We start from the raw sequence: 13,217 nt of genomic DNA on the forward strand, positions 1-13,217 counted from the left end.
GCAGGCTTGAGAGTTTCCATCCTCGGTGTCCTCATTCTGAATACACCTCAAAAGCAGACTGAAGTTGGAGCCCTCCTCCCGTCTGAGTCATGCTAGGTGGCATTTATAGGCTGCAGCTCAGGTCTGAAGGGAGCTGGGATGGTTGGCAAACAGATAAGCAACAAATAAGCCCTTTGATGCAGCGAGAAAAGGGAGACACACTCAGGGAGTTGTAGAAACAGAAGGCAGGAGAGGGAAGGGAAATCAAAATCACCAGCTAACTATTCATGGTAGTAACACAAAAACACAACCTGCCCACACAACAGGGCTGAACAGGAGAGGGCCAAGTCCTCCCCATCAGTGACAGACACTCCAGCTGTGCTGCAGTCTCCCACACACACACACACACACACACACACACACACTTCACCCTCGCGTGTCATATACACAAACCCACTGACAGGAGAATCCAGATTTCCATTCTAGCATGTCGTAAACAAAAACATACACAAACATGAACACACACTGAGACGAGCGCATGTGACTTCTGTGCAGCCTGCTCCGCTTCGTTCTCATCTGCTGGTTGTTTTCCTCGTCTCTCTGTTGTTCACCTCCACCCTGTTTGTTAGTTCTAACGGCTGTTCCAACACTTTAAATGAGGACACATTCAAAGCACTTCTCTCTTTATCATTATCCCACGCAAGCACTCAACCATCACCGACACACTTCTGCATTTGCAGCAGAAACACACCCTCCTGCGTGACACATCCACACATTCATTTCCCATAACCTGTAATCAATATAACAAAATGTCCCAGCTTTACTGTAATCCTCGCCCTGACCGTTCAACCTAAAATGGCCTCTTTTTTTTAAAAAAAAAAAGCGAGGTCCCACAAAATGGCTTGACGTTTGCTTCTTGCGGGGATCCGAGTGCGAGCACGCATGCACACACACTTCCAAACGCACTCAAATGAGCAGACAGAGTTCTCTTTTCATGTTCCCTGGGCGCGCTCGCCATCAATAGCCTCATTTTGCCTCTCTCCCCCCGCTGCAGTATCCACTCCTGCGCCGCTTCTGGTCGTTCTTTCTCCCCTCCTTTCCTCTGCTTCTTCTCCAGTACTCAGTTTCTCCTCAGTTAGACAATGGTCAGAATATTCAGGCTCAGCTTCAAGTTATGCGTTTGTTTATGTAACTGAACTCTACTTTTCTTTTTTCCCCTCTTCAGAATTCTACCTTCCACCAGCGACCGTTTCCTGTTGAAGAACTTGGTGTCCGGTGTGGACTATAACCTGTGTGTGCTGGCCATTTTTGACGACACAATCACATCATTAGCGGCAACAAAAGTCCTGGGCTGCGCCACATTCTCCACCAAGGATGTTTACCCAGCATGCCGCTCTCTCCAGGCCCATTTCCTGGGCGGGACACTCACCATATTGGTTGGCGGTGTTGTCGTCGTCACCCTACTCGTGTTCACTGTGGCGCTCATGGTTCGCCATCGTGTTTGCAATCATGGCGACCATATGATATGTCACAACGGCAACACAGAAGCAGGAGGCGGGGCCTGTTGTCAGGGGGGAGGGTTAGGGAATGGGGACAAAGGGGGAAACAGCAGCGGGTGCTACCAATCAAATGGTTCCGGGGACATGATGATGGTGGTGCTGCCCAATGGTCTGCCATCCAAGAGAGGCGGGGAGAAGGACAAGGAGAAGGACAAGGAGAAGGAAAAGGAGAAAGAGAAGGAAGCGGCTGATTCTGCTTCCTCTCTGCCGCCAAAACTCCCTCCAAAGCCCAGGCCCAAGCCTAAAGTCAACCTGGAGCACTTTCTTTCAGCTGGCGGAGTAGTTTCCACAACGACAGGGACAGGAAGTGAGATGGCACTGGTGGTTAGGCAAAGGAAGCTGGAGAAGGTGCCGCCATACAGCCTTGACAGTGACAGAACTCCCCTCTACTACTCCCCTTCCCCTCCGTCCACCCTGCCCCGCCAGTCACACTCCAGGGACCGGCCAAAGCCCCGACTGGAGAGAGAACTGACCAATCGTGCCAGTTTCTCTCTGGCTGCACCCCTGAGAGACTCAGAGCTATTGGACTGGAGAATCAGCCCCCGAGGCAGGGACAAATGGAACTCCTCACAGGCTTATCAGAGTCCTGTGTCCCCTTTAAGCCCTGCTTGCGGGACCGTCAGCAAACGGCGGCACTCACTCGATATGGGCTCCTCCGTTGCCCTAGCGACTGACGCTGCGGCGACTGTTGCCAAGCGCTACGGCGCCGTCAGTTACGCCAAGCGGCTGAGCGTGATCTGGACAAGGCGGAGCCAGTCACTTCATGGAATGCTGGTGCAGTGCGCCTCCACGACGAGCACGGCATCTTCGACGACCAGCGAGGACGGCGAGAATGGCGGGGGCTTCGGGGCACGCTGCGAGTTCCAACGGGGGTACATCCACGCTTATAACACCACCAACTCCAACTCCAACACTGGGATCACTAATGGGAAAACAAGCAGTGTAAAAGACAGGGGGAGGGAAAAGGGGAAGGACGGACGGAGTGCCGAAGAACTGGAGGAAAGCGTTGTGTAGGGGGAAGTGGAACGCCACAAAAAAGTTAAGAGGGATGAAGGGTTCTGTGAGAGGACACAGGAGTGAATGGGATCTTGATTTGAGGAGGGCAAAGAGGTGGAGTCGGGGGAGAAACTGAAGGCACAGGTAACGGGGAGATGAAGTGATTGCAGATGAGGAAGGGAAGCTTGTGAGTTCAGAGGAAGAATTGACTTGAATCTCACTTGTGCAGCTCCTTGATATGCCCTGGGAGAAGTCAAGAAAAATGGAGAGGCGAGAGGAAAGTGGACCTGGAAGTGAGGTGAGGATTTTTAAGAGGCTCTTTACAGCTGACCTGAAGAGTGATGGGCGGGAGAGTGATTCACCGGGAAAAGGGGTAGAGTGGGAGAAACTTAACAGGTGACAGTTTTAAAGTGGTCTTTAAATACTCAAGGCTGAACTCAAGCTGGATCAGTGACAAATGAGTGATGCACGGTAGAAAAAGAAAGTAGCGACACGAAAAACAAAACTCCAACAAATCACGACAAAGAGTGACAGTTGTTAGAACAAACATTGTGAGTGATATATATAGTCACAAAGAGAGAGAGACGAAATCAAACGGGAAAACATCAATAGAGCGACAGAACAAAGGATATATAGCGGAGACGGCGATGGCGATGGCGATGGCGTGAGCTCAGTGTGGATCTCAGTAAAGCCGATACACTAATAGAACCAGACTCTTGTTAACACCTCGACTCTCCAGGGCATCAGCTCCCACGACACCACAGGGTTTACACTGGATCAGAACACAGCAACACAGCCGCTTACACTGGAGGAACACTCTTCTCTGACAACAACACCAGGTAAAAAAGATTTGGATGACACAGTCCTGCTTTGTTATCTTGTTTTTCGACTCCATCGCTGACGGCCATTTTGAAACTCTTTTCCCAAACACAATGAATGTGACTTTTATGTGTCCTCTGTGGCTGGGACAATGATTTTGGCTTGCCGTGCCTGCGGATTATGGGAGCATAAATACAGAGCCGGGTGCATTGGACATGATCAATCGATACGAGCTGGAAAGAGCGAGTGGAGCACAGACATTATTAAAAGACAGACACTGGGATTACAATGGAGTCGATATGGATTACAAAATGGAGGAGACACGCGGTGCACGAAGGAACATGTGCACGTGTGCGTTTCTGAAAGACCAGATGGTATTGGATGTCGGCTGATGATGGACCACGCGATGATAAAGCTAATGGGTGCATAATGTGCATGCTTCGATGGGTGACGGACAGGATGTGTGTACGTGAGCCGTTGTGTGTTGTGTGCTCACATCTATATGAATGTTTGTGAGGAGCAATCCAGTCAAACAGATCCTATTAGGGTTTGTTAAGGTGCAGCGCTTTCTGGACATGTTGTAGATGGAATGAATTAAAAGATTTAAAGTTTAAACTGGTCTCAAAGGCCACACGATGGGAAGTAAGAGGGAAATAAATCAGTGTTTCCATGGTCAGAAAGCAGCAGCCTGTAAGGGGAAATCCAAATTTAAAACCTTTTTTTTTTTTCGACTTGTGACTTCAGACTCCTTTGTGCCACATGGATTCACTTTAAATCCAAACAGTGAATGTTTTCAGAAAGTAAGCAGTTAAAAAAATGTGACAGAACCACTATGAAGCCACTAACTCCTCACTGGAAGACTGTAAAACTAGTAACGGGACGACTCATCCTCTGGCACAGACAACAGAGACTCCTGAAAACTCCTATCAAAGAGAAAAAAAATGAAAAGAGAAAACTTGAAAGTACATATATATATAGTATATATATAAAATGATGTTACTTGTCGCACAACGTGTTTCTGTTTTTTAAAGTTTTCTGGGGAATGATGTTAGGATCAAATACAAAATATCCAGTGTGTGATTTTTTGTTTTTTTAGACAGAAAATCTCCATGATTAGAACAGAAAAAAAAAAAAATGTTGATTATAACTAGGCTGAAAAATAAAAAGATCAAAACTGATATTGAAAAAGCACATAAAGCACAAAAGGAAAGCACGCACACACACACACACACACACACACACACACACACACCCTAACAGACAGACACACACACGAACAGATGCCTATAAAAACAGAGCCAATTACATTGATAGTAATGACTTTTAACAATTATTGTTGTTTCCTTTCTGTTTTTATTTCATTTTGCCAAAGTCAATATTGTTCTCTGGACTTGATATAAATAATAAAAATTACATGTATGGAACAGAGACGGAGTCATTAACACGACGGAGTGAGTTGTGTGTTTGTGTGTGTGTGTGTGTGTGTGTGTGTGTGTGTGTGCGTGTGTGTGTTAAAGGATGTCATGGTCTGACAGAGTGAGACTTTAAGCTGCTATTTAAACCAGCAAGCGATGAGTTACTCGGGGAATAGGTTGGATATAGATGAAAAAATGCTAATTTTGGAGGGGAATGTGAAGATGACTCAGTCTGGATGAAAATGTTTTGAGCTGAAGGCAAACATGTGAGTCGAAGAAGCTTGTGTGGCAAAATGAAGTTGTTTACTTGTCTGTTGGCGGATTTGATGAGAAGGTGAGGGTGAAGGAACCTTCCTGAGGTAATTAAAAACAGCACATGACAGGGCGAGAAAACAACACAGCATACAGGAGAAAAAAGGCAGGAAAAGAGGCAGATCAATAGTTCCAGGAACAGAACGAAGTGCATTCAGAAAGACAAGAAGACAGGACGAAACAAAACAATGTAACAGGACTGATTTGATTTGACACTCAGAATAGGAAAGAGAGCTGAAGTGACAACAAACAGAAGAACTAGAAGCTGTCAGGCTAATGGATCATGATACTGATGCTTTGTTATTATCAACCACATCTGCTGGCTGCAGACAGTCAAATGTAAAACATTACAAAGCCCTTTCACTGCTATCTGCAACACAGTTTAACACTGATTTAGCATCAAAGCAGAAACGAGTGCTGGTGGCAATCTGCAGCTGAACATTGGTAATTAAAACTTCTGAGGATACGGATGAGCAGAAGACAACGCTACGTTGGAAAACATGAGCTGGCAATCGAAAACATCCTTTCATTTATGCATTTTTGTGGTGGTAACAGGTGACACATGCCATCCTTCTCCTGCGAGTCTGTGCAGAGATGCAGACAAAGGTGTGGATTTGCAGCTGGATCAGCAGACCTAGCTACGCTTTCACAGAGATTTAAGTATCAAAAGTGTTACTTATGCAAGCTACAGCCACAGAACGGCGGACATCCACCTCTCGTCTTGCATGTTTCTTTTCCTACCGAGCCCTTTGCAGACGCTGCTAAAAGCCGGAGATGGAGTGTGTGAAAGATGTGAGAATGCTGACACACCTAGAGATGGACAAATGGATGATGATGAGCGAGGGAGAGAGGGAGAGGAGTGCAGGCAGAGGGAGGAGGTCACTGTGTTTAGCTCCACCATCCCTGTGTGTTTGTTATCCATGGCTGAATGTGCTTGTTTTCAATTTGTGTGTGTGTGTTGGTGTTATTTTTGTCACCTCAGTACTTTGGCACAAAAACATCCTTTAACCACGTAAGGATCAAGTGAGACTGGGTAATTGGTGTGTGTGTGTGTGTGTGTGTGTGTGTGTGTGTGTGTGTGTGTGTGTGTGTGTAGGTGTGTGTGTGTGTGTGTAGTGTGTGTGTGTGTCCTCTTGTGTCTTGAGGTTTGTGTGGACATCAGATTGAAGAGCAAATTATTGAAACTCATTAATGGCCACATAAAAAGCAGCATCCAGTCTTTGAGAAAACAGAGAGTCAGTGTGTGTGTGTGTGTGTGTGTGTGTGTGTGTGTGCGTGTGCGTGTGTGCATCTGTGTGTGACGGGCACAAACACACCACAGAGCAGAGCAGAGCACCACCCCTCCCTCTGCCTTCGTCGCCTGAGGCACAATCCCGGCCCAATTTGACTAATTAAAAAAAAACTGCTGAGTAACGTGCAGGCGCTCACATCCACACACACACACACACACACACACACACACACACACACACGTTCACCTTTTAACACAAGAACACACAAATATGCAGAAGCGTGCTCTGCAGGATCACCGTGTGGACGTGGCGTTGGGGTGTTTTTCTGGGTGCTCTTGTTGTGTGTGCGTCTTGAAAGGCCATGCCTGCCCGTAGCCAAACTTCCTCTGACATTTGCAGTTATGATCAAGGTATGATGCATTTCCCTGCAGTCTGTTGAGTAACCGCTGACTCAGGAAGCATCAGGACCGCACGCAGCACCTCCAGTGATAATAACCGGCCGACGAGTTGTGCACCCTGCTGAGCTGCACCATCATGGAGCAGTGGAGAGCTGTCAATCCAGCATAATGCCAACTTTAGGGTCTGAAGTTATTAGTTCAAGTCTTTTGATAAAGTCCGTAAAGACGCGTACTAGACAAAAACATAAAACAGCTAAACGGACCTCTGCTCTGAGAGATAATCCCAGAGTTCCTTTAAAACATGACTCAACTTTCTATAACTGGGCTGAGCTACAAACTGATTTAGTGAGCACAGACATTTAAACTTTCAGGGACACAATACTACTGACAAGAGAGACTGTAGTGAGACTGTAAGAGAAACAATCAGACCGGGATAAACGGACATTTTCAACAGTTTCAACAGTATAGTAAAGAAGATGTAGTTTAAGATTTTGGGTTTCGACATTCCACGAGGAGAAATTAAGGATTAAAAGGTAACTCTGACAAATGTACACATTTAAGTGTGTTTGCAGGTTTTTGGGAGTTCTACAGCGTATGTGAAAAAGTAGTATAAAGCCTTCTGTAGCTCCTGAGAACCTACATATAACTTCATACGTTTCCTCCAGTGGCCAAATTGCATTGTGGGTAACGTAGGGACCAGATTTGGAGAAGGAATCCACAGGTCTAGCTTTGGACTCATTACAGCCGGCTTAAAGAACAGAACCAATACAGCAGAACATTTTCTTATTCCACACATTCTTCTTCTTTTTCAAAACCTAAAATCCTAACCCAATACATTATGGATGTTAAGCAGCAGGAACATTTATTCGTTTCTGCTGAAATGTGTTTTTTAACCGACGAATACAGTCTAACGTCTTGAAATCATCATTCATTCATTAGGAGTAATCTGAAATGATTAAAACCCCTCAAACGATAAAGTGGCAGTAGGACTGAGATGGTGCCGCACATCTTATTAGTGGTTTTTACAGAAACTGTCAGCGAGACACGGTGGAAAACAAGTCTTACAGAGCGCCTGTAAACACAGAGACACACCACTGAAGAAGTGTTTTATCTAAGAGGCTCAAAGTTCTGAGTGTAAAGAAACTTCACATGCGAGCAGCTCCTGATGATACATGCTGCTTCTTTTGCCATATGCGCATGTCATCTGCTTACAAGCACGCCACAGCTGTGCCATCTGATTCTGTCACTCTGAAATTCACCCAAAATGGCAGGAAGTCTTCACAGCTGAATTTAGAGATTCCCTTCTCAGACTTGGACCATTTTTAGCTCCAGCGTTCTCTGGAGTTGACAGCTCGGATTACTTTGTCGCCCGTGTGAGCTAATGAGCCATCTATTGTTGAACGTTCACCATGATGACGGTAATGTAGTGCCTCTCTGACAGGAGACTTCAAATTAAATACCTATATTCAACATATAGAAACCCGTGGCCACCCGGACACTAATCACTATCTCTGTCCATTATTTTATCTTTTTTTTTTCCTGTTTGCAATTATGGCTAACAAGGCTCCGGGGAAATGAGGCTTTAATGATGAGTCCAGATTGTCACAAGAGCTGCTAATGAAGGTTGATGCCTACAGAATGCTCGTATTGAGCGAGATAATACCCGGTTATCAGATCGGAAGGGATTCTCAGGAAACCTGCGCGCTAATTCAAAGCATACTAAACTTTTTAACTGCGTGTGGAAGTAAAGACGTACAGCATCCGTCAAACTCAACATGTCAGCGTCTCATACAACTCGGCACAGCATGGAGAACAAGACGGAGAGTCGGGGGAGAGGATTGAAAGATGGGCAGAGAGATAGCAGAAGGGAGATAAGAAAGATTGATTGGATGTAGGCGAGCAGAGAGAAGGAGGGAGACGGGAGAAGCTGCAGAGGGAGAGATCGATGGAGGAAGTGAGAAGGAGAACTGTGGTCCTACAGCAGCAGCGAGGGAGGAAATAACCCTCTGCTTAAATTAAATTCATGAAACAAAGAGCCACCTTCTGTCCTTGATCACCTTTGTGGTTACCAAAACTGAAGACGGATTATTAGACAGGGAAATATACTAAATACTTTATTAACCACTGATTAAGCGAGTGAAAAGGTTTCCAACTGTAAAACAAACATCTCTGGTTCTCCAGCACATCAGAGGAAACATCCCTGCCAGCCTGGACCCACACCACCGCGGTCAGAACCAACAGATCCACTGAGGACGTCGTATCCACTGTCCTCTGCTCAGTCGTCACAGCTTGAAAATAACAACAGCTACATCAAGATGTTGTGTGTTAAGGAATTTAATACGATCTCACTCATGAAGCTGAGAGGGAAACATAACGCTTTGACACTTTGACACTGGATATTGGACTTCCTCACAAGCAGAACCCAGCCGGTACGGACCGACAGTCACGATGTGCAACTCCGGCTTTGTTGCAGGATAAATATGTAATCTACAAACTATAAATGTGCTATTTATAAATGATGGTTCTTACAAAGCGATACCAGTTTTGGCACTAGCACAGAAACCAGCAGTCTCAGTTGTACTTTAATTAAGCCAAGGTAACAAAGTTCATCTGCTAATGACATGCTACACAGAGCAGCTTTAAGGAACAGATGTGAGAGGAGAAAAGAAAGAGAGGAGAGACAAAAAGAGAGGACAAAGAGGGAGAAACAATGTTTAAACTAGGGAGAGGTGTTAAAATGAGAGACGAGTGAGCCTCCTGCGAGGCTTTACCTTCATGCATGGCTTCCTTCCTTCCTTTTCTCCTCTCACTCTCTGCCTTCATCTCACTCGCTCTCTCTCCACAATCTTTAATTTAGCCTTCTATCTAATTTGCGCCCTCCTTCACCTCCACTGAGTTCTCATTCAGTCCTTTGTTCACTGCTGCACTTGCTGGTAATCTCCACCTCTCTCTGACCCGGCTGCTCTCTCGCCTTCACTTGTTCGTGTCTCTTATTGTTTTGTCGGTTTGCTCTCTGACTGACTCTCACTAATTTTCTTCTGCTCTCCTGACTAAGAAAACATCCTCTGCCTCTCGGTGTCCACCTGCCTCGAAGACTATTAACCTTCTCGTCTTTCTCCTTGATTGGTTTCCTCCCTTTAGCTGCTTTTCCGCTGTAATTTTAAAATGTGTCTCACTGACACTTTTGGCTGTCATATCAGTGCTGCCCTCATGTACCCAGTCCTGGATTTTAATATTACTTTCTCGACTTTTATTATTTCTCCCAGATACATGTTGGCGTCTCTGCGTTACCCCTCTGTCCTTGTCACTATTCATTATTCTTCTTCTTCCTTTTCTCCTTCTCTCCCTACATTTTTTATTTCTCTCTCTCTCTCTCTCAACAGCAGTTTAAGAACGTGTTGTAGCCAGCGTTTAAAATCTCTCAAACTTTCCACTAACGCAAAAAGAAAGATTGAGAAAACTCATTCAAAATATCAAAAGTAAAAGTCGTCACCGTGCAGTAAAATGGTCTCGTTTACTGATGTTTTTCGATGAATGTGTGCGCTGCATTTCACTGCCGCAGATGATTAAAGTTGACCTGGTTTTGACTACATGTAGGCAGTTTAATACACAGCATTTCTTTACATACTATATGACAAATATACATGTGTAGCATGACCTGTAAGAACCACTTATCTTTAAGTTGACATGAGAGATTCGTCCCTACAGGAAAGGCTGCTCAAAAAACCCATCAGGAGGAGTTTGGGCTTCAGTATCTTGCCCAAGGACACCTCGACATGCAGAACCAGCAACCTTCCGATAACAAGACGCCGGCTCTACACACATCACATCATAGTAAAACAATGCTTTAGCTTGTGTGACACATCAATGACGTGCAGCTAAAAAGTCAAGTCTCCTGAGCTCAGAATAAAGCTTGTTTTGAGCTTTTTCACTGTGAATTTTCCAGCTTATCCAGTTCGATAAAGTTCAGTATTTCACTTAGGGAAGAACTGTACTACTATATATCTATGAATGTTATGCTACATTCGAGTACATCATTCTGTACAGATTCCAAGAACAGAAAGCTTCACAATCTATGCAAAATTCAGACTTTATGTAAGAATGTTAATGCAGACACCTGTTTTCTTCGACTCGCTGCTGAAATAAAAGCTCTCGTCCTTTCAGCGGCTCTCTCCTTCACTTCTGCCCTCAATCTTCTCACATACTTTTCTCTCTTCCTATCTTTTCAGCCCACTCCTCATTCAGCTGCTGAGTAAGAGAACACCTTACTGAGAGACAATGTTCCATTTCTTTCTTTCCCGTCTGTCACCTCGGTGACTTATCCTCCGTCTTTATCCTCACTCGCTCTCTTCACCCATGTTTAATTCTTAATCATCCGTCTGCAATCTCTCAGAGTCATAAGAAAGACATTAACTACTTATTCACAGTTCATGTTCGTCCGATCACTGAGAAGACACCCAGCAACAGAACATGCCACTTCTGCTGGATGCCTTTCTGCAATGTGCCCTGCAGCATTATGAGTGCACACGTCTCTTTTTATCCCAGCAGGCCGTCCAGCAGCGTTCATGTCGCCCCTCTAACCCAGCAGGAGCTCCTGAGCTCCAGCAGGACACGGACACCTGACTGACCGTGGCACTGTCAGGAGATGTTTTACCAATTCAGCTGCACGAGGCGATCCTGCTTTTCACTCTGCTGAACAGACAGGCTCGGTCGGAGCGGTGAAGAGGTCCACCACTGAGTTTTTGACCCGTTTCAGGTCGGTTAAAAGCTTTGGGCCTCATTCATGAGATATCTGTATGCGCTCAACCTTTAAATCATTAAACTAACACACAAATCCAAATTGCAAGTTGCATTTGTTGATTTTTACTACAAATGCAAGCATTCCTTCTGAGTCACGTTCTCGTCTCTGTTTAGCTCGTGCTAAGGTAGCATCTGTCTCTGTAGCTGCTAAATGCTCCACTACGTTCACCAGCTAGTAGCTGACTTTGAATTGCTGCTGTTTGCTGCAGGACAGGTGGTGCCAAGCGCCAAAACAATGAGCTAAAGGAGGCTAAAAGGCGCCGAAATCATCATCGTTTGCCGCAGTCAATTCTACTTTGCACACAGCTCTAATGACTGCAATAGTTTGGATACTTTCCATAAGTGCGTTCAGATAAACAGTTTCTTAGATAAAGTATACAGCATGTTAAATCTGTGACATCAGATCCTTCTCCCATAAGCTGCCCTCGCCAGTCCTCTCTCGGTCGCTCTCTTCATCTTGCCGTTTATCCCAATCCCCATTTTGCTCCTTCACCACTCGCCCCCCCCCCCCCAATGCTCCTGTGATTGTTTGCAGTAGTTTCTCTTTCACTCAGTCCCTCCCTCCCTCCCTCGATCTTTCACCCCCGCCAGCTTCCCTCGTTTAACTCGTGTCTTCGGCTGCAACTGGGAGAGCACATCACTTCTCTGACAGGTTCTATTGGAGAAACTCAAGCTGGTTTCGTTCTGAGTTTTTTCCCACAATGTCATCTCTGCTCACCCATCCACCTCCCCATCATGCTTCTTTTATTCTCCCCATTTCCTTTCAGTACGCTCCCGTTTTGTTTCGCCTCACCTATTTCAGTCCTGACATCTCTTCTTCGCTCATATTTTGTCACAGATGTGATTTTGCCGTTCCTCTCGTTTCCTCCCTTCGCCGCAGGGCCTCTCCCGCTCATCATTACTGCTCTGAACATCCCGCCCACTGTCCATCTCTTCCTCACTTTTCCCCCCCGGATCAAGGAATGAAACGGGCGCTTCCTGCACTCTTTTCATCATTTTTCACACCTCACGCTCTCTTTTTGGTCCTCCGTGGTGGTGATGCTACCACCTACTCCCTCCGACTCATCATCCCCACAGGCTCCCTTCAGCATCCTGATCAGAAGGAGGGAGGGGAATTTCTGTGACTCTCCTCATCTTGTGATGTTTCAGGCAATTCTGAGAGGCTGACGGTAGGAGATCTTTGTCTGAGCGCTCATGGTGCGCGAGAGACGGAGGAAGAGAGACAGTTACAGTGGGGCGTCATCTTTCAGGCTTTTCTGGCTGTTTTCTAGAGAGCGAGCAACGGGGGAATACAAGAAAGAGGAACGAGAAAGAGGAGCAGAAGAGAATAGGAACTAATGAAAGGATGGGATTTTTAAGACTCTCAGCATTTCCATTAAAAGGCTTATACATTTAAAATTGCTTGCTAAACATGCCTGCTCACTGATTAACATATTTCAACACAAGTAACATTCATTTGGCCTTTGTGGTTGCTCAATTAGGGAGGATAAAACCCCACACACCCACTCTATTTCTGAACCAACAGTATTTACCATCACTAAATACGTAAGAGAGCACCTTCAGCTAATTAGTTATAGTAACAGCAAATGTTTCAACAAACCTTCTTCCTCGCAGAGGGAACCACTGAGAGTCACACTCCATAATTTAGCTGCCACAAATGTGATGACACAACTTACAGCTTATTGCAACTGGGACCCGACCAGTCAC

The 13,217-nt window shown here is 45.6% G+C and overlaps 2 protein-coding genes across 3 annotated transcripts in view; one reads left to right on the plus strand and one right to left on the minus strand.

Annotated features, from left to right (window-relative positions):
• The window catches only part of LOC115590137 (leucine-rich repeat and fibronectin type-III domain-containing protein 2), a 36,001-nt gene extending 31,218 nt beyond the window's left edge, over positions 1-4,783 (plus strand). The window contains 1 exon segment of the mRNA XM_075488184.1: positions 1,205-4,783. Within this exon segment, the coding sequence (XP_075344299.1) occupies positions 1,205-2,552 (1,348 nt within the window). The 3' untranslated portion in view covers positions 2,553-4,783.
• The window catches only part of pcxb (pyruvate carboxylase b), a 310,653-nt gene that overhangs the window by 123,138 nt on the left and 174,298 nt on the right, over positions 1-13,217 (minus strand). The gene's annotated exons all lie outside the window — the stretch shown is intronic.

This window comes from Sparus aurata, chromosome 10, assembly GCF_900880675.1.
Source record: "Sparus aurata chromosome 10, fSpaAur1.1, whole genome shotgun sequence".
NCBI lineage: Eukaryota > Metazoa > Chordata > Actinopteri > Spariformes > Sparidae > Sparus > Sparus aurata.